Source organism: Prionailurus viverrinus, chromosome D1 (genome assembly GCF_022837055.1).
Source record: "Prionailurus viverrinus isolate Anna chromosome D1, UM_Priviv_1.0, whole genome shotgun sequence".
In the NCBI taxonomy this organism is placed as follows: domain Eukaryota; kingdom Metazoa; phylum Chordata; class Mammalia; order Carnivora; family Felidae; genus Prionailurus; species Prionailurus viverrinus.
The window spans coordinates 106,571,019-106,592,873 of record NC_062570.1 but is presented as its reverse complement, the minus strand read 5'-3'; the positions used below and the strand labels follow the sequence as shown (position 1 = coordinate 106,592,873).

Genomic DNA, 21,855 nt, shown 5'->3' with positions numbered 1-21,855 from the left:
GAGAGGGAGACACAGGATCGGAAACAGGCTCCAGGCTCTGAGCCATCAGCCCAGAGCCCGACGCATTGACAACTTAGATTAAATGGACAAATTCCTTGAAAGAAATTACCAAAGTTCACTCAAGAAGAAATAGCACTATATACCTGGTAGTTCTCTACTAAAGAGATTTAATTTTCAGTTGAAAACCTTGAGACTATTGAGACTATTTTAAAACTGTCAAAACTCAAGAATAAGAAAACAACCCAGTTTTTAAAATGGGCACAATATGTGAACATACATTTCACAAAAGAAGATACACAAACAGCAAATAAACACATGAGAAAGATGCTTAACATTATTGGTCATTAGGGAAATGCAAGTCAGAACCACAATGAGACACCATTTCACACCTGCTTGGAATAAAGACTGACCATACCAGGTATTGGCAAGGATATGGAAGAACTGGAGCTCTTACACCCTATTTGTAGGAATAAAAAGTGGTACTGGGGCGCCTGAGTGGCTCAATCGGTTGAGCGACCGACTTCAGCTCAGGTCATGATCTCACGGCTTGTGAGTTTGAGCCCCGCGTTGGGCTGTGTGCTAACAGCTCAGAGCCTGGAGCCTGCCTCGGATTCTGTGTCTCCCTCTTTCTCTGCCCCTCCCCTGCTCACGCTCTGTCTCTCTCTGTCTCTCAATAACAAATAAAAACGTTAAAAAAATTTTTTTAAAGTGGTACATCCACTCTGGAGAATAGTTTGGCAGTGCTTAAAAAGTTAAATATATACATCATATGATCCAACCATTCTACTCCTAAGTATTTATTCAAGAGAAATGAAAGCATATGTCTACACAAAAATTTATACACTAATGTTCATGGCACTTCTGCCATATTTGTAATAACCCAAAACTGGAAACAACCCAATGTCAGTAGGGAAATTGATAAACAAACTGTGGTGTGTCCATTCGATGGAATACTACTTGGCAATAAAAGGAATGAACTGTTGATAATACACAGTAGTGTGGATGAATCTCTAAATAGCCCTGCTGAATGAGAAACCTCAAAATACTGGATCAGTTGTGGTAGTGTCCAAGGGGGAAAAAGCCCTGAAAGGCAAGAGTACATACTGTTTGATTGCACTTAAATGAAATTTTTCAAAATGCCAACTAATCCTTAGTTACAGATCAATGATTGCTTGAAGATGGGAGGTGTAAGAGTTTCAGGGAATGGTTATGAAGTTCAGAGGAAACTTTTGAGGGGGATGGATATGTTCATTATCTTGATTGGGGTGATGGTTTCACAAATACACATATATGCCAAAACTTACCTAATTGTACATATTATATATATGCAGCTTATTTAAGTAAATGTTATATTCCAATACAGTTGCTATAAAAAAATTACACATTTCTGAGAGAGTAATAGATCCTTTTGTACTTCTACTTTTCTCCCTCTCCTACTTTAGTTTGCCTGATTGGATGGAGAAGTTTAGGTGCCCAGACACCCAAGGATCACAGCATCTCATAGATTTGCTTATCCTCTTCTGCTTTGTAGCGAGAAAGGCTAGAGGATGGGAGTGAAGTCCCTGTAAATGCTCCCTTCATCACACCTTTTTTCATTGCTTTATGTACCTTCTAGGAAGCTCATTCCTTGAATGCATTTGCTGTTCCTTTCAGCTGGTTCACTGCAAATACTCTTGCTGATGTCCCTCCAACTTGGAATGCTGTTACCCACAACTTGAGCAAACAAATTTCCACAAACTTCATGCTTAAAAACAACAGAAATTGTATTATCACGATTCTGGAGTCCAGAAGTCTGAAATCAAGATTTTAGCAGAGCTGCTCCCTCCAAAGGCTTTAAGAAAGATTCCTTCCTTTCCCCTTCCAGTTTCTGGTGGCTCCAGATGTTCGTTGGTTTATAGCCACATTACTCCAGTCTCAGCCTCCATCTTCACATGGCCTTTCTGTTATGTCTCTCAAATTTCCCTGTCTCTCTGATAAGGACACCTGTCATTAGAATTAGGGCCCACTTTAAATCCATGATGATCTTATCTTGAAATCCTTAATTACATTTGAAAAGACTTTTTTTTCAAAATAAGGTCACATTCTGGGGCTCAAGACTTGGACATACTTTTTTTGGGAGCCATTGTTCCGCTCATTACAGCCATCCACATCTTCAGATTTCCAGGGATAAGGAAATTTACCCTAGATTTCAGGGTAAGGCATACATCATTATCATAGGACCTAGGATATATGGATAGGATCTAGAAGTGTTTCAGCCTGTGAAGACGTTTTGCTTGGGCCTCTCTGATATCCCAGTGATCTCTCAAAAGGAAATGATCTGACCTCTTTTGCCCCCTTCTGTTGTTATAGTGATGGCTTATAGCCTCTGGGCCATTCATAGTCCAATTAATTTGGCAGATGGCTAGTGAACTCAAGGTCTTAGTAGTCCTAGGTCTTAGAAGAAAGGAACATTTATTGGATCCTTAATCTGTGCCAAGACTTCCACTTTAATACCACAAAGATCCTACAAAATATGTTGTAGTTTTCCCATTTTATAAATGAAGAAACTAGTTAGAGAACTTTCCTTATTTGCCCAGAATCACATAGTTAATAAGTGGCAAGGCTAGGCTTTGTACTGAGGTCTCCTGGTTCCAAAGCCTAGTAACATTGTTACCATATAGGACTGGTATAGGAATGTTCCATACCATATAACCCAGGGAAGATGAGTGATCAGAGGCACTCATGAGTAAAACTTGTGCTTCTGCACTTAAGACCATTACTATTTCCTTCTTATAATATCCCCTTGGTGATAAATAACTTGATAGTGGCACAAGAGTGGCACCCAGTGGCTTCAGCTAAAAATTACAAGGGTCAAATTCTTTTACCTCTGGACCAGTCCCTCAGTTTCTATTTTTATTTCTTTAAATGTTTATTTATTTATATTTGAAGGGGGGGTGGGTTGGGGAAGAGATAGAGAATCCCAAGCAGGCTCCATGCTGTCAGCTCAGAGCCTGACGCGGGGCTCAAATCCATGAACCATGAGATCATGACTTGAGCTGAAACCAAGAGTCAGTTGTTCAACTGACTGAGCCACCCAGGCACCTCCCCAGTTTCCATTTTTAAACTGATAAAGTAGAATAGCTGACCTCTTGAATAATATAGAATAAAACCATCTATGGCTGTTATATAGTTTATGGAGAAGTAGAAGAAATGAGAGAATATGTATTTAGAGTTTTATAGAAAATATTTAAGAAAAGGCCATGCCAGGAGTGGAGATTTATAGCTTGGGTGTTGGAACATAGGACAGTGGGCCATAAAGGGTAAACAAGATAGTTCTCCAGGGCTAGTGTCACAGATGTCTGTAGTGACTGAAAACATAAACCCATAATAAGAGCAGTGACGGGGCGCCTGGGTGGCGTAGTCAGTTAGGCGTCCGACTTCAACCAGGTCACGATCTCGCGGTCTGTGAGTTCGAGCCCCGCGTCAGGCTCTGGGCTGATGGCTCGGAGCCTGGAGTCTGTTTCTGATTCTGTGTCTCCCTCTCTCTCTGCCCCTACCCCGTTCATGCTCTGTCTTTCTCTGTCCCAAAAATAAATTTAAAAAAACGTTGGAAAAAAAAAAAAAAAGCAGTGACAAGGAGGTAATTTTCTCAGGAAAGGTACTGTTTCCTGAGGCAGGGAGGGGAATTAAATGTCTCACAGTGTTAAATCCAGGGAGGTGTATCCTGAAGATAGAGCTGTCTCATTTGGGGGAATCTGATGATGAATGAAGGGTATACAAGATTCCCCTAGGTCTGAGAGCTTTATATCTGAGTGTGAATTTCCTTGGTGATATTAGTTTCAGAATAAGAGAAAGTTTTGCCTATTACATGAGATTTTTCAGGGAAGAATGAAGTAAGAAAATAAGATTTCTCTTGGGGCATGTGGGTGGGTCAGTTGGTTAAGTGTCCAACTTTGGCTCAGGTCATGATCTCATGGTTTGTGGGTTTGAGCCCAGCATCGGGCTCTGTGCTGACAGTTCAGAGCCTGGAGCCTGCTTCAGATTCTGTGTCTCCCTCTCTGCCCCTTCCCCAGTAGTGCTGTCTCTGTCTCTCTCTCTCTCACACACACACACAAATAAACATTAAAAAAAAAAAAAAAAGCTTTCTCTCGAAGAAAAAAATGGAAATTTTCTTCATACGGTTTCTTTTTTTACACCGTTAGGGTCATCTTTACCCATTCTGTGTTCCTTGGAATGTACTTAGTAGTTGAAGTTTTATTTAATGAACAATACATGACAGTATTTTTTATTGAGTTATAAGTCACCATAAAATTTACCATTTTAAGTTGTACAATTTAGTGGCTTTAAATATAATCACTGTGCTGTGCAACAGTTACCACTAAATTCCACAATATTTCCATCATGCCAGAAAAAAACCCTGTACCTATTTGTAGTCAGTCCCAATTCCCCCACCTTCCATCTCCTGGCAACCACCAGTCTACTTTGTCTCCATGGATTTTCCTATACTGGTTCACGTAAATGGAATCAAAATAGGTAGTCTGGCTTCTTTCACTAAGCATAATGTTTTCAAGATTCATGTTGTAACATGTGATGGTACTTCATTCCTTTTTATGGTTGAGTAATATCCTTTTGTATGGATGTGCCATATTTCTTCTACCCATTCATCAGTTGATGAACCTTTATGTTATTTGCACTTTTGGGCAATTATAAATAATGCTGTGAACATTTTTGGATGGACATGTTTGTAAATCTCTTGGTTATATATCTAGTAGTAGAATTGCTGGGTCATATGGTAACTCTATGTTTAACATTTTTAGTAACTTTCAAACTATTTTCCAAACTGGCCATTTTACTTACCCAACAGTAATGTGTAGTGGTTCCAATTTTCTACATTGTCACCAACTATTGATATTGTCTATTATTATTGTTGTTATTTTATTACTATTACTACTACCATCCTAGTGGGTGTAAAGTAGTATCTCATAGTGGCTTTGATTTGCATTTCCCTAATGAATAATGATGTTGAGCATCTTTTCATTGGTTTATTGGCCATTTGTATCTCTTCTTTGGAGAAAGGTCTCCAACTCTATCAAACCCACTTTTAATTAGGTTGTTTGTTATTGAATTACAAGAGTTCTTTATTCTGGATACAACTCCCTTACCAGATATGATTTGCAAATATTTTCTCCCATTCTTGTGGGTTGATTTTTCACTTTCTTTATTGTGTTCTTTGAAGCACAAAAGTTTTTAATTTTGATGAAGACTGTGTCTGTTTTTAAATACTTGTATTTTTGAAAAACAAGAAGCTAGGATTGGGTTCTGATCTTAGTAAGCTTAGAGAAACTTTTGTTTCTCTATCCAAATTGAACCAAGTGTGGCAGGACTTTGAAAGGCTACAGAGGACGACAAAATGTGCCAGGCTTCCCAGGTTTGACTTCAGTCAGTTATATGTAGATCACTTACCTCTATGCAAGACACTGTGCTAGCTATAAAATGATGCAGTCACAGAGAACCTTACCTTTCAAGGAATCTAAAATGTGGAAAATGGGACACACATAAAAATGATAAATAAGGGCAGGCAGTGCATCTTCAGAGCCCAAGGAGTGGGGCAGATGGTAAGCAAGTTACCAGAGGTCAGAAGAGGTGGGAAATGCCTGGAGTACCTGGAATGAGCTGCAAAGGCTCTAACACAAGGAAGCCCTGATGATTGGGGTTGGGTAGGGGAGACTCGCATAAGCGAGGAGGAAGAGGGAATTGCAGGTAAGGGAGGGTAGCCCTGTGAGGCCAACAAAGCCACCAGGCACACTTGCCTCACTGGAGCTTGTTCATGTTCCTGCAAAACTCACTTAGGACTTCTAATTTTTAAAGCAACTGCTCCCAGAGAAAAATGCAGAGCAGAGCACAGAAGATGCACATGAGAACAGCAGTCCAGAACTCCTTACAGGTAAGGGATCAGCTTCTCAGGTGGGCCTAGGAACAAAGCTCAGAAGTGAGGTACATTGGCTTCAAGCTTTCAAACTACACCTTCCACACCATAGCAAAATCATGGGACTTGGCCGGCTTCTACCACCAGTATGGGTGTTCTGGAGCAGCAGGGGGGCATTCCCTCCCCCAAGTTGGTATGATAGAACTAGAAATTCCTAGTAACGTTGTACAGTTAAAGATAGCTGCACATGAAGGGGCAGGACCCTGAATCTAGTTGGTTCCTTCACATCTTTTCTCATTACTGCTGTTCTCCCTGGTTTTGGTTACTACTCTGGGGCTCTGGAAGCTACTCCTGGGTACAGAATACCATCTCAATCTTGATGTATGTTATAGGGAGTTGTCATTGTGTGTGATATGGTGGTGATTGTACTGGTCTTTTCCCCCTCTCCCTCCAACACTTACACAGCCTTCAGAGCCAGCAGTGGCAGAGAGATGTGTGTATGGCCGGAAATAACCATAGCCACAGGTGCCTGAAACTGATAGTGCAGGTGCCAGGCACCTGCTCTTAATTCTGAAAACAATCTTATGATGTAGTGTTACTATTCTCATTTTGCAGGTAAACTGAGACATTTACAGAGATGTCAGTAGACTCACCCAAGGTCACACAGCTAGTAAATGGCAGAACCAGAATTCAAACCCAGGCAGTCTGGCTCCAGAGCCAAGACTAGCAGGGATGCACCATCAAACAAAACAGAGCCTGGGCTTGTGGGAATTCGGGGACTGACTTCAGCACCTATACTTTGTTGGTAAAATTCCTCTTTCCAGGGTCACAACTACAACATACTGCATGATGTCCAAACTTAGGCCTAAGAGGTATTCCTGAATCATTCTGTCTGTTGAACCATGTTTCAAATGTTGTGGGGGCTGTTGGCTACTGAAAGAACCCTGCAGTGAAGGCTGTCATAATAAAGCAAAGAATCTATTTTTATACATTAAGATTTGGAGATTTAAAAGAATGAAAGTATACCACATTCAAGTCAGTATTTATGTAGTGAAGACTAAAAGAATAAGCACTTCCCTTAGAAGGGAGGAATTAACGTTCTATCCAGCACCTTCTATGGACCCAGGGGGATGCTAGGCTTTTCCAGTGACCCCTCTCACAGTGACCCTTTGGTATGGGCAGCAGTAGTCCCCTTTCACAAGAGACGACCCAGACTCAGGCTGGGTAGAGTGCTCTCCAGGAAAAGAATCTGAATTTCAGCCTATGCTTTCTCCACTGCAATATAAGCCTTAAAATCTAGGCATTTATTATCTGGTGAACCACCCCCCCCCGCCTCCCCAGAAGACTGCTTGAGCTGCTCTGCTTTACAAAGTTGCAGCTCCAGTCACCATCAATCCTGTGTCCCACCCACATGGGCAGTTCTGCTAAAGAAAATCACTGAAAGTTGGATGATGCCACCATACATCCATGGTCCATTTACTGGTGGCCTCCAGCTATTGGTCCTTTGTGTCGTCTTTCTGGCCTCATCAGCAGCTACTCCATTCTTTCAATAATCTACCCAGTCTCTGACTCCTGTCTTAGCCTCCTACTTCACACTTAGTGCCCAAACTGTATCAGCATGGGGATCCATCCCTGCTAGGCTCAGGGGTGGCATTAGCCCTGTTGCTTTCTCAGGATCTGCTTGCATCAGCCATCACTTCTGCACCTTCAGTTTCCCTTCTGAGGTCTTTCCTCTCAGCAGGGCAATCTCTTATTACTTAAAAAGAAAATCTCCCATGATCTTGAACTTCTTCCATTTATTTCTCTCCATCACATCTCAGCCAGGGTTCTCAATCTGGCTCTCCCTTTCTCCTTCCCAATCTCCAGGGCACTTGCTTCTTCTGTGGCCTCTCTTGTTTGGGAAGGCTTTGTATTTACCAAATTGTACATTTATCTTTACCATACATGAACTATTTACAAAACTCAGCACTGTAAAATTGTGACTTACGTCATTCTTCCCTCTGAGTGTTCTCTTTACCTTCCTTTGGCCACCCCTAAACTGTGCTTGTATAGCACTTCTTCCCTCGCTGCTCTCTTCCATCCCAGGCATTGAACCTTACATCTGAGCTCAAGACTCCCCAGTTGGCATGACCGGCCCAGGCCTCTCTGGAGTGCCAGATGGGAGATTTATCTGCTCACTAGGCAGGTCCATGTGGAGGTCCCATTGTTACCTCTACCATGATTAACAGCACCACTCCTTACCCAGTTTTTCACATCTGAAATGAGATTCACTTAAGATGCCACTCATTATCATGTACCACACCTCCTATTCTGTCGCCAAGACCTGTCGATATGGCCTCATGAATATACTTCTGACACCTAGTGTCAGAAGTGGTGCCTCCATCCATCCATCCCTGCTGCCTTCCCTCTCCTGGGTTCTTAAAGTCTTCTTGCTTCTAATTTGACTCTAGCCAACACCTTTGACAGAATAATCTTTCTAAGATACAAATTAACAATGTATCTCCAGTGCTTATTAAAATTCTTCCCTGCCCACTTTCTACAGTAAAAATCCCTGTTCTTAAGTCTTCTCTGATTCGTACTAACCCCTTCAGATTCATCTCCTAGGAGCCCCCCCCCCCTTTTTTGCATTTTATGGAGGATACTAATTAATGCCTTTGGGTATTTGCCTCTTTCCACCTGGAATTCCTTTCCTCTTCCTTGTTGGTCTGGCATATTTCTCTTTATCCTTTAAAACCCAGCTGAGACATCTCAGGGAAACCTTTCTCCACCTCTAGGAATGGTTAACTTCTTTCCGTGTTCTATCCCTGGGCTTTGTACACACTTCTGAATCCCTTCTAGCATGAGTGAGTTTTACCCAGGGAGCAGTTCATTGAGCTACATTCCCAGGACCTGCTCAGACAGAATTTATGGATCCAAACTCCCTTTAAATTTGCACAAGTGCATCAGTTAATGGTAGGGAGGGTGCCAGTGGGCACTGCTCAACGCAGTGTGAGCTACGAAGGGAGGGGTGAGGCTGACTTTCAGGCAGGGGGATCGCAGCTTGGCAGGGAGGGAGGAGCTGGATAGTGCAGACTCCACGAGGAATCTGTGCAGATAAAGAATGAGTGGGTGCAAGACCCAAGTGAGGATGGAAACCAATCTGCAGCCTCGCCCTGTACGACCGGGGCTGCCGAGTTTTGATCCAGACAGACCTGATGAAAGGAATTTGAGATGGGAGGGCTAAGAGAGCCGGGACCAGCTCCTCCCTTCTCCCAGGTGTCTTCAGCCCCAAGGATCTTTCTAGCACTGGGCCGTGGGCGTAAGGTAAGTGGGCTTGTTTTCGTCTAGGAACCAGCGAGCAAGTGGAAAACAAGAGGCTCAAGAGGGGCAGCCTCCGGCGGGGCATGGAAGAGACGCAGGCTTTCCACTCTGCCAGAGCCCCGAGCCAATTAGAGGCCGCCGCGCGCCGCACAGAGCCTGCAGGGGCCTTCCCGACCCCTAGCGGAAGCAGGGCGAGCCCTGGGGGCGGCCTGGAGGTAACCGGGCGAGGGCCGCGCAGGTGATGGAGCAGAGGGAAGGTGGAGACGGCCGCTGCCGATGGGTCCTCACCCCGAGCTTCCTTTCCTCCCGCAGGACTCGCTATGGCTGCAGGAGGTCTCCAATCTATCCGAGTGGCTGGATCCCGGCCCTGAGCCCTAAGCTAGGGTGATCTCCCCATGCGCCCACGCCCGCTCGGTAGCTGCCGGGGCAGCGTGCTGTCTGTTGTTCAATAAACCTGCTCCGCGCGCGCAGCTTCTGCTTCAGTGTCGGGGGCGGGGTCAGGGGCGGGGCTCCCGCGCCGCCGGATGACATCACTTGCACTTGCAGCAGGCGCGGGTCGAGCGGCGGCGGGATCGCGTCACTGGTGCGCGCCGCGGCTCCGGGCGCGATGGCGGCGCTGGGCGGGGATGGGCTGCGCCTGCTGTCGGTGTCGCGGCCGGAGCGGCAGCCCGAGTCAGCAGCTCTGGGCGGCCCGGGCCCTGGGCTGTGCTGCTGGGTGTCTGTGTTCTCCTGTCTTAGCCTCGCCTGCTCCTACGTGGGCAGCCTCTACGTCTGGAAGAGCGAGCTGCCCAGGTGCGGGGGCTGCGCGCGCGGCCGGAACCCGCGCCTCCGCGAGGCGGGGCTGTGGGCGGGGCTTGGGCGATCCGGGGGCGGGGCCGCGCTGTCCAGACGAGGCTGTGGGCCCTTGAACTTACTGCCCTCTCCGTAGGGACCACCCTGCAGTCATCAAGCGGCGTTTCACCAGTGTGTTGGTGGTGTCCAGCCTCTCGCCTCTGTGCGTGCTACTCTGGAGAGAACTCACAGGCATCCAGGTGCGAAGGAGGCGGGGCAGAGGGCAAGAGGGGGAGGATCTCAGGGGTCTGAGAGGAGAGAGCAAGACTGATGCCTCCTTTCCTGTGGCTCAGCCAGGCACATCCCTGCTCACCCTGATGGGCTTCAGGCTGGAGGGTATTTTCCCAGCAGCACTGCTGCCCCTGCTGCTGACCATGGTGAGTACTTGTTTTATTTTTCCATTTGTTAGCATGACGTTCCTTTCTGTGTGTGTGCGTGTCCATCTTTTGACTGATGGGCGACAGAAATTGTGAGATGGCCCTTGGGTATGCCTGAGTGGGACATCCTGGCTAAGAATAGGAAGCTTTAAGTCTTACGAGTTCTCTTCTGGGTTAGGGTAGTGGGACTGTGGCTTAAACTATCTCTGTGATTGCTTTTTTGTCCCCAGATCCTTTTCCTGGGCCCACTGATGCAGCTCTCTATGGATTGCCCATGTGACCTGGCAGATGGTTTGAAGGTTGTCTTAGGTGAGTCCTAAGGGCTGAGAGAAAAAGCAGGCAGCCCAGCACAGTGGGGAAAGGGAATAAGTGGCCTCATAGTGAGTCCTGGACATGAGATGGAGATGTTATTGGTTTCCAGATCAGTAAAATGGGAACATGTAACAGATGACCTGTAAGAGTTGGTTTCTGAAATCCAAGGAGGCACCTTGGAACCCCCAGCAGTACTTTGTGTGCACTAAAATGTGTTGTTCCTTCCTCCCCTAATCTTTGGCTTCCTCAAACCAGAGCTGGTCTTGGGTTCTGGTTTTGACGTTTCCAGAATTTGCTACCAAAATACCTTGCTTCAGCTATTCATGTCTTTTCTTTCAGTTCTCGAGACATTGTTTTATACTGCGTGTGATAACAAAGCTCGACTCTTAAATGTCTCCTCAGGAGTATTTATGTCTGAGTTTGTCAAGGGAAAGGCTGTGGGAGAAGGCTCCCCTGGGGCCTCTAGGAGTTCTTTGTTCCATACCCTGTCACTGATTACTGGTCCTGAATTCCTTCCTTAGCTCCTCGCTCCTGGGCCCGCTGCCTCACGGATATGCGTTGGTTGCGGAATCAAGTGATTGCGCCCCTGACAGAAGAACTGGTGTTCCGGGCCTGTATGCTGCCTATGTTAGCACCATGCACGGGCCTGGGCCCTGCGGTGTTCACCTGCCCACTCTTCTTTGGAGTTGGTAAGTTTGCCTAACCTGGTTCTGTTGAGATGTTCCCAGCATGAGAGCCAAAAATGGGATTTGGGGCAAGGGTGTGGCATATAAGGCAGGCATAGAGGAACGTGACATGGTTCTCGCCTTCCTTCCAGCCCATTTTCACCACATTTTTGAGCAGCTTCGATTCCGCCAGAGCAGTGTGGGGAGCATCTTCTTGTCTGCAGGTGAGTCTTAGAAAGCTTGCCTGGGGCAGTCCTGGGTTAGGGTGTGTAGGGGTGTCCCTCATAGCCATTCTGGAGGAAGAATTGGGAACAGAGGGATGTAGTATTGGAAGGGCCCCTGGCCATGGGAGTTGGGGTGTAGAGGACAGCCATAGGTGCTGGGGCAGGCAGCCACTGCCCTCAGGGGGAAGGGGAGGTTTCTGGCTGACGGGTGTGCAGTGCTGGGACTGGAAGAGCATGCAGGTGTGGTCACTCGAGGCCTCCCCGTCTCCAGCGTTCCAGTTCTCCTACACAGCTGTCTTCGGCGCCTACACTGCTTTCCTCTTCATCCGCACAGGTTGGTCCTCAGTCTCTCACGGGTCCCTGGGGACTTGGGCCCACAGGAGTGGGTGGGAATACGGGAATGCTGTGTTTGTTGTAGGAGTGACAAGTTTCTTCTACTATGGTGTTTGAAACAGGCAGAGCCAGGGCTCTCAGCCTGGTGAAGTCTGAGAGGTGGAAGGGAGCAGAGGCCATGTGGTGTGTGTGGGCGGTCATTGACTTCCTATTTTAGGGATGTGGGTGATTGGCCCTGGGAAGCGGTGGGGCTGCTCCATGAGCTACTCTGTCTCCCCTCCCTAGGACACCTGATTGGGCCGGTTCTTTGCCACTCCTTCTGCAATTACATGGGCTTTCCTGCCGTTTGCGCAGCCCTGGAACATCCGCAGAGGCGGCCCCTGCTGGCAGGCTATGCCCTGGGTGTAGGACTCTTCCTGCTTCTGCTCCAGCCCCTCACGGACCCCAAGCTCTACGGCAGCCTTCCCCTTTGTGTGCTTTTGGAACGGGCAGGAGACTCAGAGGGTCCCTTGTGCTCCTGACCCATGCTCCCGTACATGCTCCTACGAACTCTCACGGGCTCCCCAGCCCCTCCCTGTCAAGGGGTACTGCAGGGGAGGAGCTGGCTGGGGTCCCCGAGATCTCAGGAATTTTTGTAGGGGATTGAAGCCAGAGCTAGTTGAATCCCAGGGACCAAGAGAAAGGAGCAGATATCCAAAGGGTGCAACCCCTCTCCAAAGGGGGTTGAGGAGCAGCTGGGAGTGAGGGGACAAGGGGCAGGTCCCAGGAGCCGTACACTCCCTTGCTCACTTTGGACTGCTGCTTTTCTGAGCTCCTCTGCCCCCCTCTGCCTCTGAAAAGCTGCTCGGGGGTGGAATTTACAAAATCCCTCCCCCCAACTTCCCAGGGTTTTCTCATTGTCTTTTTGCATCAGGACTTTGTATTGAGATACTAAAGAGATTTAACTTGGGTAACATGGCCTTGGACCTTTGAGAATCAATCTGTTTGGGGTCTTGTGAATGTGCCCACCACCTGTCTTGGCTACCTTGGACACTGACCACTGGGCGGGTCAGCCTGGGAGGCACAGTTCCCTGAAGTGAAGGACAGGATGGGGTCCTCTGGCTGCCTTCCTCCTTTCTTAGCCATGCCCCAAGTTGTAGCACATGGGGTTCTGGGACTGCAGGTACCAGATGTGAACTCAGCTCATCCTGGGGCCTGTGCTTTGGCTACTAGGGTCAGGGGATGGAACGTAGGGCCATGACCTCAGTGATGGAGTCTCCAACCTGTATCCTCTGAGAGAGCGGAGGGTCGACTGTGGGGCCTCTACCGGGACCTCCCCAAAGTCTACCAGCTTCACCTTACACAGGAGAAAATAACAGGTCCAAAATGGTAGAGGAACCACCTCACGGTCACCTGGGTAGTAGAGGCTTTCCTGGCTCTCTCTGCCTTGGGTCTCTGCCACCGTGCTGCTTGTCTCGTCCCTAGAGGAACTCAGAACAAAGGCTGCAGCCCTGAGAACAGCAAGGACCCTGCCAAATAACACTGTAAGTCAAGATTCTTTCTTAGACTCTTCTAGTGTTGTACCTGCCCATCACCTTCTTTTTAGAATGGTTCTCATATTTTCATTCCCTTGCCCCTGGGATTTTTTAATTTTTGAAAGGATATACTTTCAGGTCCCACTCTATACTCAAGGAGGCTGTCCCAAGTCTTGTTCCCTGAGGTTGGTGGTTGAAAGGAAATGGATGTGCAGTCACTCCCCAGGCACCCCCAGCTTGGCTGTGACTAAACGACATTCATCTGGATCTAAAAAGTCATCTTGATAGTCACACACCTGCCTTGCTGTGGAGAGCCTTCCTGTCCTCCCAGCCTGTGTAGCAGCTGTTGGGGAGGCAGATGGGGTATGGGGTATGGGGCTGTTTCAGAGGGTACCTTTGGGATCTTGGTGTCCAAAGAGGAGGAAGCCCAAAGCTGCCCCCCAAATTAGATTGTGGTACCTGAGGAGCACTGGGTTGGCAGAGTGCTGGGGACATACTGCCTGCCTGGTCCCCTGAAGGTTGGGAGATCCAAGCTCTGCTCCTCCCCTTCCTCATGCTACTGCTCAGAGCTACGCAGCACCCCATTTCACCTCACCATGGTCACCTCCCCTGTGGAGGTTGGGGGTGGGTAGCAATGCAGTGATGCATGCAGGGTTGCCAAACCCCCTGCAGGTGACAGATTCTCCTGAGAGCTTGCTTATGGGAATGGGCGGGATTAGATCTTGAGACTCTCAATCCAGTGCTGACCTCCCACTAATATCCTCCCCCAAAGGCTCCCACATCCAAGGGTTTTTTGCCCATCTCCCGGAAACTGGTGCCTGTTCACATCCAGTCCTGAACTATTGAAGTGGCAGGCTGGCCCTGAGTTTAGGAAGTAAAGCAGTGTGGCTGGAAGCAAAGCAACTCCACTGACAGCTTGGGTGTGGACCCTCCTCTGCCTCTTACTAGCTCTGGAGTCCTGGATAAGCTATTTAACTTCCTGGGACTCCCGTTTGTGTCCACAAAATGTGATTGATTCCCTGAGTTAATGGGTGTTAAATGCGTAGACCAACACAACCTTGTCCAAGCTCTCCATGCAACTAGCTAATCCTAATTGGGGTGTATATATCATAGGCACTCTATAGTGGCTGAAACCAAGGCCACTACTATTCTCCCCTACCCTCCAAGGAGGATACAACCGACCTGCCCCTGCCATGGGGAGTCCCAAGAGGCAGCCCTGCCCCTATGCTGAGTAGTGCTGGGGGGGGGGGGGGGGGTGTGGCGGGGGCTGCACAGGACCCAACATGAAGGGTAGGGGAAGCCAGTTTTATTGAGCAAAGTTCTCAGGACTTGGAGCCTAGCTCTTCCCCTAAGAGGTAGGACCCCTAAATTTGCTCCCCTGGGTCTTAGGCCCACCTACACCACCACCTGTAGTCTCCAAGTTGAGGACCCTTATTTGGCAAGAGATGAATATCTGAGCAGCTGTCCAGCAGGGAAAAGACAGATGGCTGGAGGAAGGGAATGTGCCACAGCAGGCAGTGCGTCTCCTGCCACAAGCAGCTGAGGACAGGAGCTCCAGGGCTAGGCCTTTCTGCCCTTGGGCACTGGCTGGCCTGGGCCTGCCCTGGCAGCTCAGTGTCTATTGAAGGCTTGGGGTGGGTACGGCCAGGCTGCCAATCTGGGGCAAGATCACTCAATCTCCAGGATGAGGTCATCACCCTCCAGTGTCATGTCTGTGGTTACGTGGACCTTGCGGACAGTGCCCTCCATGGGTGAAGTCACTACAGTCTCCATCTTCATGGCGCTGAGCACACACAGGGGCTGGCCCTTGGCCACCTTGCCCCCAGCTGCTACCTTGATGTCTATCACCTTCCCAGGCATGGGCGCCCCGATCTGGCCCTTCACATCCTTCAGAGCCTTGGGGTGGAAGTGCATCTCCTGCAGACAAGACAGAAGGAGGAGTGGTGAGGCACAGGCCCTACCTGTTCCCACCGCCTGGTTGGCCCTAGCAGGGCTATACCTTCATGGCCTGAGTGTCCTTGACCAGAATGGACCGCAGCTGTCCATTGAGCTCAAAGAAGACCTGCCTCTGGCCAGCGCGGTTCAGGTCACTTATAGCCAGGGCTTTGATGTGCAGTGTCTTGCCCCGCTCCAGCTCCACCTGTAGGGAGGGCATGCAGGCTCAGAGCTGGTGAGGCGGGAGGGGGTGGGGCGGGCACACAGGTCTCAGTAGAACAGCCCCCTGACCCTGTCCCAGGCAAGTCCCCCAGCCCTGGGTCTCAGCTCCTCACTTGTAAAGGCCTAACCTCCTGGTTCCTCAAGAGTGCTTTTGGGTACAGCTTGTGAGGCCAAGTGACAGCCAAGCCAAAGCCTGGAGCTCTAGATGTGCTGGTGTCCTTAGGGGTGCTGGGGTGGGGCGTAGATAGGTGCCAGAGCCACTGACCTCAAACTCCTCTGCAATTTTGGGTCCCTGCAGGAAGAGGCGGGTATTGAGGCTATCCAGGGGGCCAAAAGTAGCTGTGAAGTCCTTGAAGTGTGCAAAGACATCGGGGTATATGGCTGCTGAGAGCACATCCTCTGGTGTCACCTCCTCCCCGTGCCGTTCAATCAGCTCCTTCTCCAGCAACTGCAGATCCAGTGGAGGGAGGGAGGCTCCGGGCCGCCCCTCGACCCTTGGCAGGTCCTTTAGCACCTGGGGAGCAAAGCAGGGTCAGGCCTAATGCCTGTACCCAACCCCCACCCTCACACTGTACTGGGCCTTCCTACCTTAGAGCGAAGGGGCTCAGGGAACCCCCCGTGGGGAATGCCAATGTAGCCCTGCAGGAACTCTACCACGGAGCGGGGGAAGGACAACTCTTCTGCTTGGGCTTCAGCCTCTGCCCGGCTCAGCCCATTCTGCACCATGAACTGGGCCAGGTCCCCCACGATCTTGGAGGACGGTGTCACCTGAGAAGAAAAGCCCCCTGGGTTAGGATGCTTGGTACCTTATAGGAGGTTCAGAGGCAGGGATGAGATCACTGGGCCTAGCTCACCTTGATGAGGTCGCCCAGCATCTGGTTGGCCTCCACGTAGGCCTTCTTGACCTCCTTGAACTTGGAGCCAAGCCCCATGCTGTGTGCCTGGAAGTGCAGGTTGGTGTACTGGCCCCCTGGGATCTCATTCTCATACACATCCGAATTGCCAGACTTCATGGTGGCCGTGCAGTCAAAGGCCGCATACAATCCCCGGGCCCCCTCCCAGTACTCACTGTAGTCAAACACGCGCTCCAGGGGCACCCCTGCAGGGAGGCCAGGAAAATATGCCAAGTTCCCAGGTGCTCCTCCCAGGACCCCAGAGCCAGCTCAGGTCCCATCTCAGATGTGGGTGATGGAGGGTAAGGCCAGCAAAGATCATCTGGATTCTAGGACAGGCCAGACTCTACTGGGACTACTACGGGCCATGGCTGTGAGGGAAATGGCCATGGACTCCTGCCATTCCTACCTGTGTCCATGGGAGTCCCTCGGGTGCAGGCCACCAGGGCCCCCATGCTGGGCTGTGAAGTCATCCCGGACATGGAATCAGCTGCCACATCTACCACATCGGCCCCAGCCTGGGCACAGGCCAGCATAGCTGCCACACCTGCCCCTGATGTGTCGTGGGTGTGGATGTGCAGCGGGAGGTCAGGGAAGCGGTCCCTGAGGGACCTGACCAGCATGGTGCAGGCCACTGGCTTTAGCAGCCCTGCCATGTCCTGGGGCAAGAAGAGAGACATGGTCGGGTAAGGAGGGGGTGTGACACGTATGTGGTAGGGGATATGAGGGGGACATAGTGGGGGAGAAGGGGAAGCTGGGAGAGGTGGGGAAGGGGCAGGGGGACTCCTGGGACAGGTGGGTCCAGGCACCTTGATGCACAAGATGTGGGTGCCAGCTCGAACCAACTCTTCAGCCAGGCCCATGTAGTACTGCAGTGAGTATTTGGTGCGGCTGGGGTCGGCCACGTCACCCGTGTAGGAGATGGCGGCCTCCACCACACCGCCAGCATTGCCGGCTGCCTCCATGCCCAGTAGCAGATTGGGCATGTAGTTGAGGGAGTCAAAAACCCGGAAGACATCCATGCCGTTCTCTTTGGCCACCTCACAGAACCTGAGTGGGTAGAAGAGCCCAAGGGTCAACCCCATCCCACTCTCCCCTGTACATCCCTCTCTGGCTCTGACCGGGCAGGGAGAGTGGTGAGCCCGTGTGGGGGCACCCCAGTGTGGACAAGGCCTTCTCTGGGGCAGCCTGGGCTGGGCAGGTCCCCTCAGAGGCATCTGGCATGGAGCAGTGCTGTCCTGCCCTAGTCATGTACAGTGCAGCTCAGTCTGCCCAGGTCAGAAGAAATCAGCTAGGGATTCTTCGCAAGAGTGGGTGGTCTGAGGGAGAAGGAACACTGGACAAGGAGTCCTGAGGCTTCTGCTGCCCCATGAGCTAGAAGTTCTTCAGTTCTCCAACTAGAATTCTGCACTTCATGAAATTTCCAGATAGCAGCTCTCACTGGATACAGCTACTGAGAGACTTAAGTGTCAAGCTCCCTGTGGGAAAGCGCAGGCCATTGCAGTGTGGCCTGGTACCCACTGGACCATGCTGTGCAGCGTCTGCCCACCCGACCCCAGGCTCACTTGAAGACCACATTGTCGGGGTAGTTGGTGTAGCCCACGGCGTTGGCCCCCCGCAGCAGCATCTGGAACGGGATGTTGGGGATGAGCTCTCGGAGCTCCTGCAGCCGCCGCCAGGGGCACTCATACAGGAAGCGCATGGCAACATCAAACGTGGCTCCTGCACGGGGACCAAGAGGCCCAGGTCAGCCCCTCACTTCCCCGGGCCCCTGCCACACCCTGCAGCTCTGCAGCCTGAGCCTCTAACCCGGACACCCTCGCACTCATCTCCAGGATCCTTCACATTCCTGTTCCAACCCCTGGAGACTTCCCTCTGCTGAAGGTAGCTCAGGATCAGTGTCCTCTTGCCCCCTTTCACAGGGTACCACCCTGCCACCAGTTCTCCATGCTAGAACAGGCTCGTGGCTCCTCTCTGACCCTTAGCTACTGGGATCTCAGCTATGCAATCTCATGCCCAGCAACCAGGCCTCCCCAAAGTGGGCACGAGTCACTGCTGAACAAATGGAACACTATGCCTTGTTCGCTTCTCACTAGTTTCCTCAATGTTAACATTTTAGCTGCTCCTGGAGTGGCCAGTGGTGGGGCCACACTGGATACCCAATTCCTTCCAGGCACAGTCCCACACTCAAGCCCTCCTCCAGCCTACCTCCCCAGTTCTCTATGCTGAAGAGTTTGCTCAAGTTGTGAGCAACATAGGGAGCAATCTTTTTGAGATCGTGGGTTCGCACACGAGTGGCCAGCAGTGACTGGTGGGCATCCCGGAAGGTCGTGTCCATCAGCAGCAGCCCCTGGTGGTTCCGCACAGCTCGAGCGAAGCCCTCAGGCCCCTCCCGCAGCAGGATGTCTCTGAAACCAGCTGGGGGTGGGCCTAGGGCAGACCTGGGCATTAGCACCCATCCTTCAGGCAGCAACCTCCTCTTTGCCTCCCCCACAAGTTGGTAGAATGAGCTCACCTACCTATGGGCACTGCAGGGACAATGGGGTCTGTGGGGCTGGGACTGGCCTTGACGGGGATCGGGGTGGTTGGGCCGTTCACCATGACATGACCTAGGGAGAGAGTGGGAAGTGGGGTCAGGACACGCTAGGGAAGAGTCTTGAGTTGAGGGCAGGAGTAACATTTAGATGGGCCTGGGGATGAGAGGTTCCTCCAGGATCCCAAGTCCTCTAGTTGACCCCTGCCCTCTCCAAAGCCAAGGCCTCCTGGGTCCAGGCAGTGGGAACCTACTAAGGGCTGCATGGGTGGAGAAGGGGGCATCCCTGTGATCAGGAGCAAGGAGGGTGAGCAAGGTGGGAGGGTGCAGGACCAGAATGAGGACAGGGACAGGGCATGCTAGGAAGTTCTTCTAGGCAGGGGGCCAGGAGCGAGGCATTTGAGAGAGGAGAGGAGGGCAGTCTTGGGGCCAGACCGAGGTAGTGTAGCAGCTTCTGGGCCCGGTTCTGTGCAGGCCGCAGCTGGAATAGCTCCGGGTTCTCATCGATGAACTGGGTGTCCACGGTGCCGGCCAGGAACTGCTGGTTGTTGAGCACATTCTGCAGGAAGGGGATGTTGGTCTGCAGAATAGAGGTGGGTGGGAGGGCATCACCATGGAGCACGGAGGGAGAAAGGAGAGGCTGAAGGCGCCACCCTGGGCCAGCACAGCTCTCCAAGTTCCCCAGAATACCATGCTGAAGTCTGAGGACTCATCCCTCAGGAATGACATTTCCCCATCTCACCAGCCCCCTATTCTGGCAGAGTCCCTTAAGCTGTTAGGGGGATGAGCCCACTTCCTCCCCCCTTGCTCACCCCAGAGCATGTGCTGAATCACCTCCTCCTTCATCAGGGATCTGGAAATAAGCACCTTCCCACCACACACTCTAGAAAACGGGTCAGGCCTTTCTCATAGCACCATGACACATTATGCAGCCATGCTTCTTGAAACATGTCCCTACCTTTGCCAGCCCCTCCTCTACCACCCCAACGCTACACTTTGGTATCCTCACTGAGGGCCATCCTTGTGGCTAACTCCCGTGGGCCCTTTCCCACCCTTCGCTTGCTAACAGCTCCCACCTGGACATTCTTGCCCTGGGCTTCCAAGACCTCTTGTTCTCCTTCTCCTCCCCAGTCCCCACTGGGGGCTCCTCTCACCCCTGCAGGATGGAGTTCTCAGAGCTGTCACTGGGCCTCTTCTCATACAGGACACTCCCTGGGTGGCCTCATCCTGGGCTTCCAGCTCCAGAGCCAAGACCCTAAAGCGGAAATCCCTCCTGGGCACCTCTCCTTGTGTGGCCCTCACACAAGCTCATCAAGTCCAAAGTCGGCTTCCCTCACCCAGTCCTCCTCTGCCTTCTGCTGCACGCCTCACTGTGCACCCAGTTACTAAAAACCTGCACTCCGTCACCCTCAACACCCACCCCTGTGTCACCAGGTCAAGAGAGACAGCTCTACCATGGCCATCTCTAGACTCTGTGACCCCTGGTCTCCAGGCCATGCCTTCTGCCAGGTTTCCAAGTCCTGGCTACCTCCAGCCACACCAAACTTGCCTTGTGCTCTCATGCCTCCACCCCTTTACACCTGCCCGGTAAGCTCTTCCTGGAAGTCTGAACTTGACGGCCTTCGTCTGTACCTCCCGCCCTCACAACAGAGCTGGACCCTCCCCTTTATAGTAGGCTTCTGTGGGATCGGCTGTCGCAAAACACCTCTCTTGTCCTCAGCTTTTACTTGTCTCCATTCTTCATACGCCTGGGACCATTTTGAGGGCAGGGGTGCTGAGGTATATGTCCACATGCTTTGTGCATAGGGCCCTGATTTCTGCTCATTAAACTGCTGGGGGACAACATGAAGCTGGAGCTGGGCAAGTCCAACCTAGGGGCCACCTGGGGCCTAGGAGCCAGCACTGAGAGATGTCCCAGGACTGCCAGCCCATGGGTGGAATCCCAGTGTCCACGTGCCTGTGCCCACATGGCTGTCACTTCAGATAAAGCATCTCTGTGTCACCCATTCATGACCTCTGTTGGGAACTTCAGTGGGGACTCCAGGCCCAGCATGGGTTGCTGGACCCTGTTGCTACTCTTGAGAAATTCTGCCTATCCGACCTAGCATTCCTATCACCTGGAGCCTCAGGTGGGAAGGGTGCCTCCCCCACAGGAATTGCAGAGCAGGACCCAGCCAACATTGCCTTGGGCCTGTCTCATGTGACAGATCTATCAGTCTGTCTGAGGCTAGCCCCTGTCTCTCCTAAAGGAATGGGGACATTTCAACTGGACCAAAGCATGGCATTTGAGAAGATAAAACCGATTAAATCATCTAAAGAACCTAGAACCACATAGGGGTGGGAGGGATCCTCAGAGACCTACCCTGTTCCACCTTACACTTCCCATTTGCAGGCCCCTCCTCCTTTTAATTTGGGGGGAGACGTCATGTGACCCCCTATGCTGTGAGCTCCACGGGGGCAGGAACTAGGCCCATCTGGTTCCTGATGTACCTCGGCTCCCAGCACAGAGTGGCTTGTGATGGATGCTAGTATGCTTGTACACTTAAGAAGGAATGAAAACATTTTTGAAGGGGAAAAGAGGAACATAAATACCAATGCTACAGAGCATCAGTTGACCTGGGCTAGAATCCAGTGCCTTCCTTTTACAAGTGCAGTAGCTGAGGCCCTGGGAGTGGCGACACGTAGGAGGGGCTTCCAGTTACCAGGTGGCTACACCCCCCCACAGGCTACATCCTTTCTCCTGTCAGCCCTATGAGGTACAGAAGTACATGCAATTAATACCCCCTTGGCCTAGATGAGTAGTGTGCCAGT

The 21,855-nt window shown here is 50.9% G+C and overlaps 3 protein-coding genes across 20 annotated transcripts in view; 2 read left to right on the top strand and 1 right to left on the bottom strand.

Annotated features, from left to right (window-relative positions):
- The window catches only part of CD1H11orf80 (chromosome D1 C11orf80 homolog), a 96,412-nt gene extending 86,737 nt beyond the window's left edge, over positions 1 to 9,675 (top strand). For all 9 annotated transcript variants that reach the window (XM_047879014.1, XM_047879016.1, XM_047879013.1 and 6 more), the window contains 3 exons: positions 5,848 to 5,923; positions 9,233 to 9,420; positions 9,518 to 9,675. In XM_047879014.1, the coding sequence (XP_047734970.1) occupies positions 5,848 to 5,923; positions 9,233 to 9,420; positions 9,518 to 9,583 (330 nt within the window). In that variant the 3' untranslated portion in view covers positions 9,584 to 9,675. The remainder of the gene's footprint in view (positions 1 to 5,847; positions 5,924 to 9,232; positions 9,421 to 9,517) is intronic.
- An 11-nt stretch (positions 9,676 to 9,686) lies between these two features.
- RCE1 (Ras converting CAAX endopeptidase 1) lies at positions 9,687 to 21,820 on the top strand. Of its 4 annotated transcripts, none has more exons than XM_047879021.1 (8): positions 9,687 to 9,997; positions 10,134 to 10,236; positions 10,330 to 10,413; positions 10,644 to 10,722; positions 11,247 to 11,414; positions 11,543 to 11,614; positions 13,412 to 13,470; positions 20,249 to 21,820. In XM_047879021.1, exons 1-8 carry the CDS (start codon positions 9,813 to 9,815, stop codon positions 20,633 to 20,635), a joined length of 1,137 nt encoding a protein of 378 aa, XP_047734977.1. In that variant the 5' UTR covers positions 9,687 to 9,812; the 3' UTR covers positions 20,636 to 21,820. The 4 variants fall into 4 exon arrangements, with proteins under 4 accessions (XP_047734977.1, XP_047734978.1, XP_047734979.1 ...); XM_047879022.1 differs by lacking the exons at positions 13,412 to 13,470; positions 20,249 to 21,820 and adding exons at positions 11,886 to 11,948; positions 12,233 to 12,922; XM_047879024.1 differs by having other exon boundaries at positions 9,968 to 9,997; positions 10,334 to 10,413.
- PC (pyruvate carboxylase) overlaps positions 14,748 to 21,855 on the bottom strand; it is a 101,688-nt gene continuing 94,580 nt past the window's right edge. For all 7 annotated transcript variants that reach the window (XM_047879003.1, XM_047879005.1, XM_047879006.1 and 4 more), the window contains 11 exons: positions 19,480 to 19,624; positions 19,031 to 19,120; positions 18,720 to 18,941; positions 18,077 to 18,233; positions 17,321 to 17,561; positions 16,921 to 17,170; positions 16,473 to 16,717; positions 16,207 to 16,386; positions 15,884 to 16,132; positions 15,461 to 15,601; positions 14,748 to 15,378 (listed from right to left, as the gene is read on the bottom strand). In XM_047879003.1, coding sequence (XP_047734959.1) covers positions 15,130 to 15,378; positions 15,461 to 15,601; positions 15,884 to 16,132; positions 16,207 to 16,386; positions 16,473 to 16,717; positions 16,921 to 17,170; positions 17,321 to 17,561; positions 18,077 to 18,233; positions 18,720 to 18,941; positions 19,031 to 19,120; positions 19,480 to 19,624 — 2,169 coding nt within the window. In that variant the 3' untranslated portion in view covers positions 14,748 to 15,129. The remainder of the gene's footprint in view (positions 15,379 to 15,460; positions 15,602 to 15,883; positions 16,133 to 16,206; positions 16,387 to 16,472; positions 16,718 to 16,920; positions 17,171 to 17,320; positions 17,562 to 18,076; positions 18,234 to 18,719; positions 18,942 to 19,030; positions 19,121 to 19,479; positions 19,625 to 21,855) is intronic.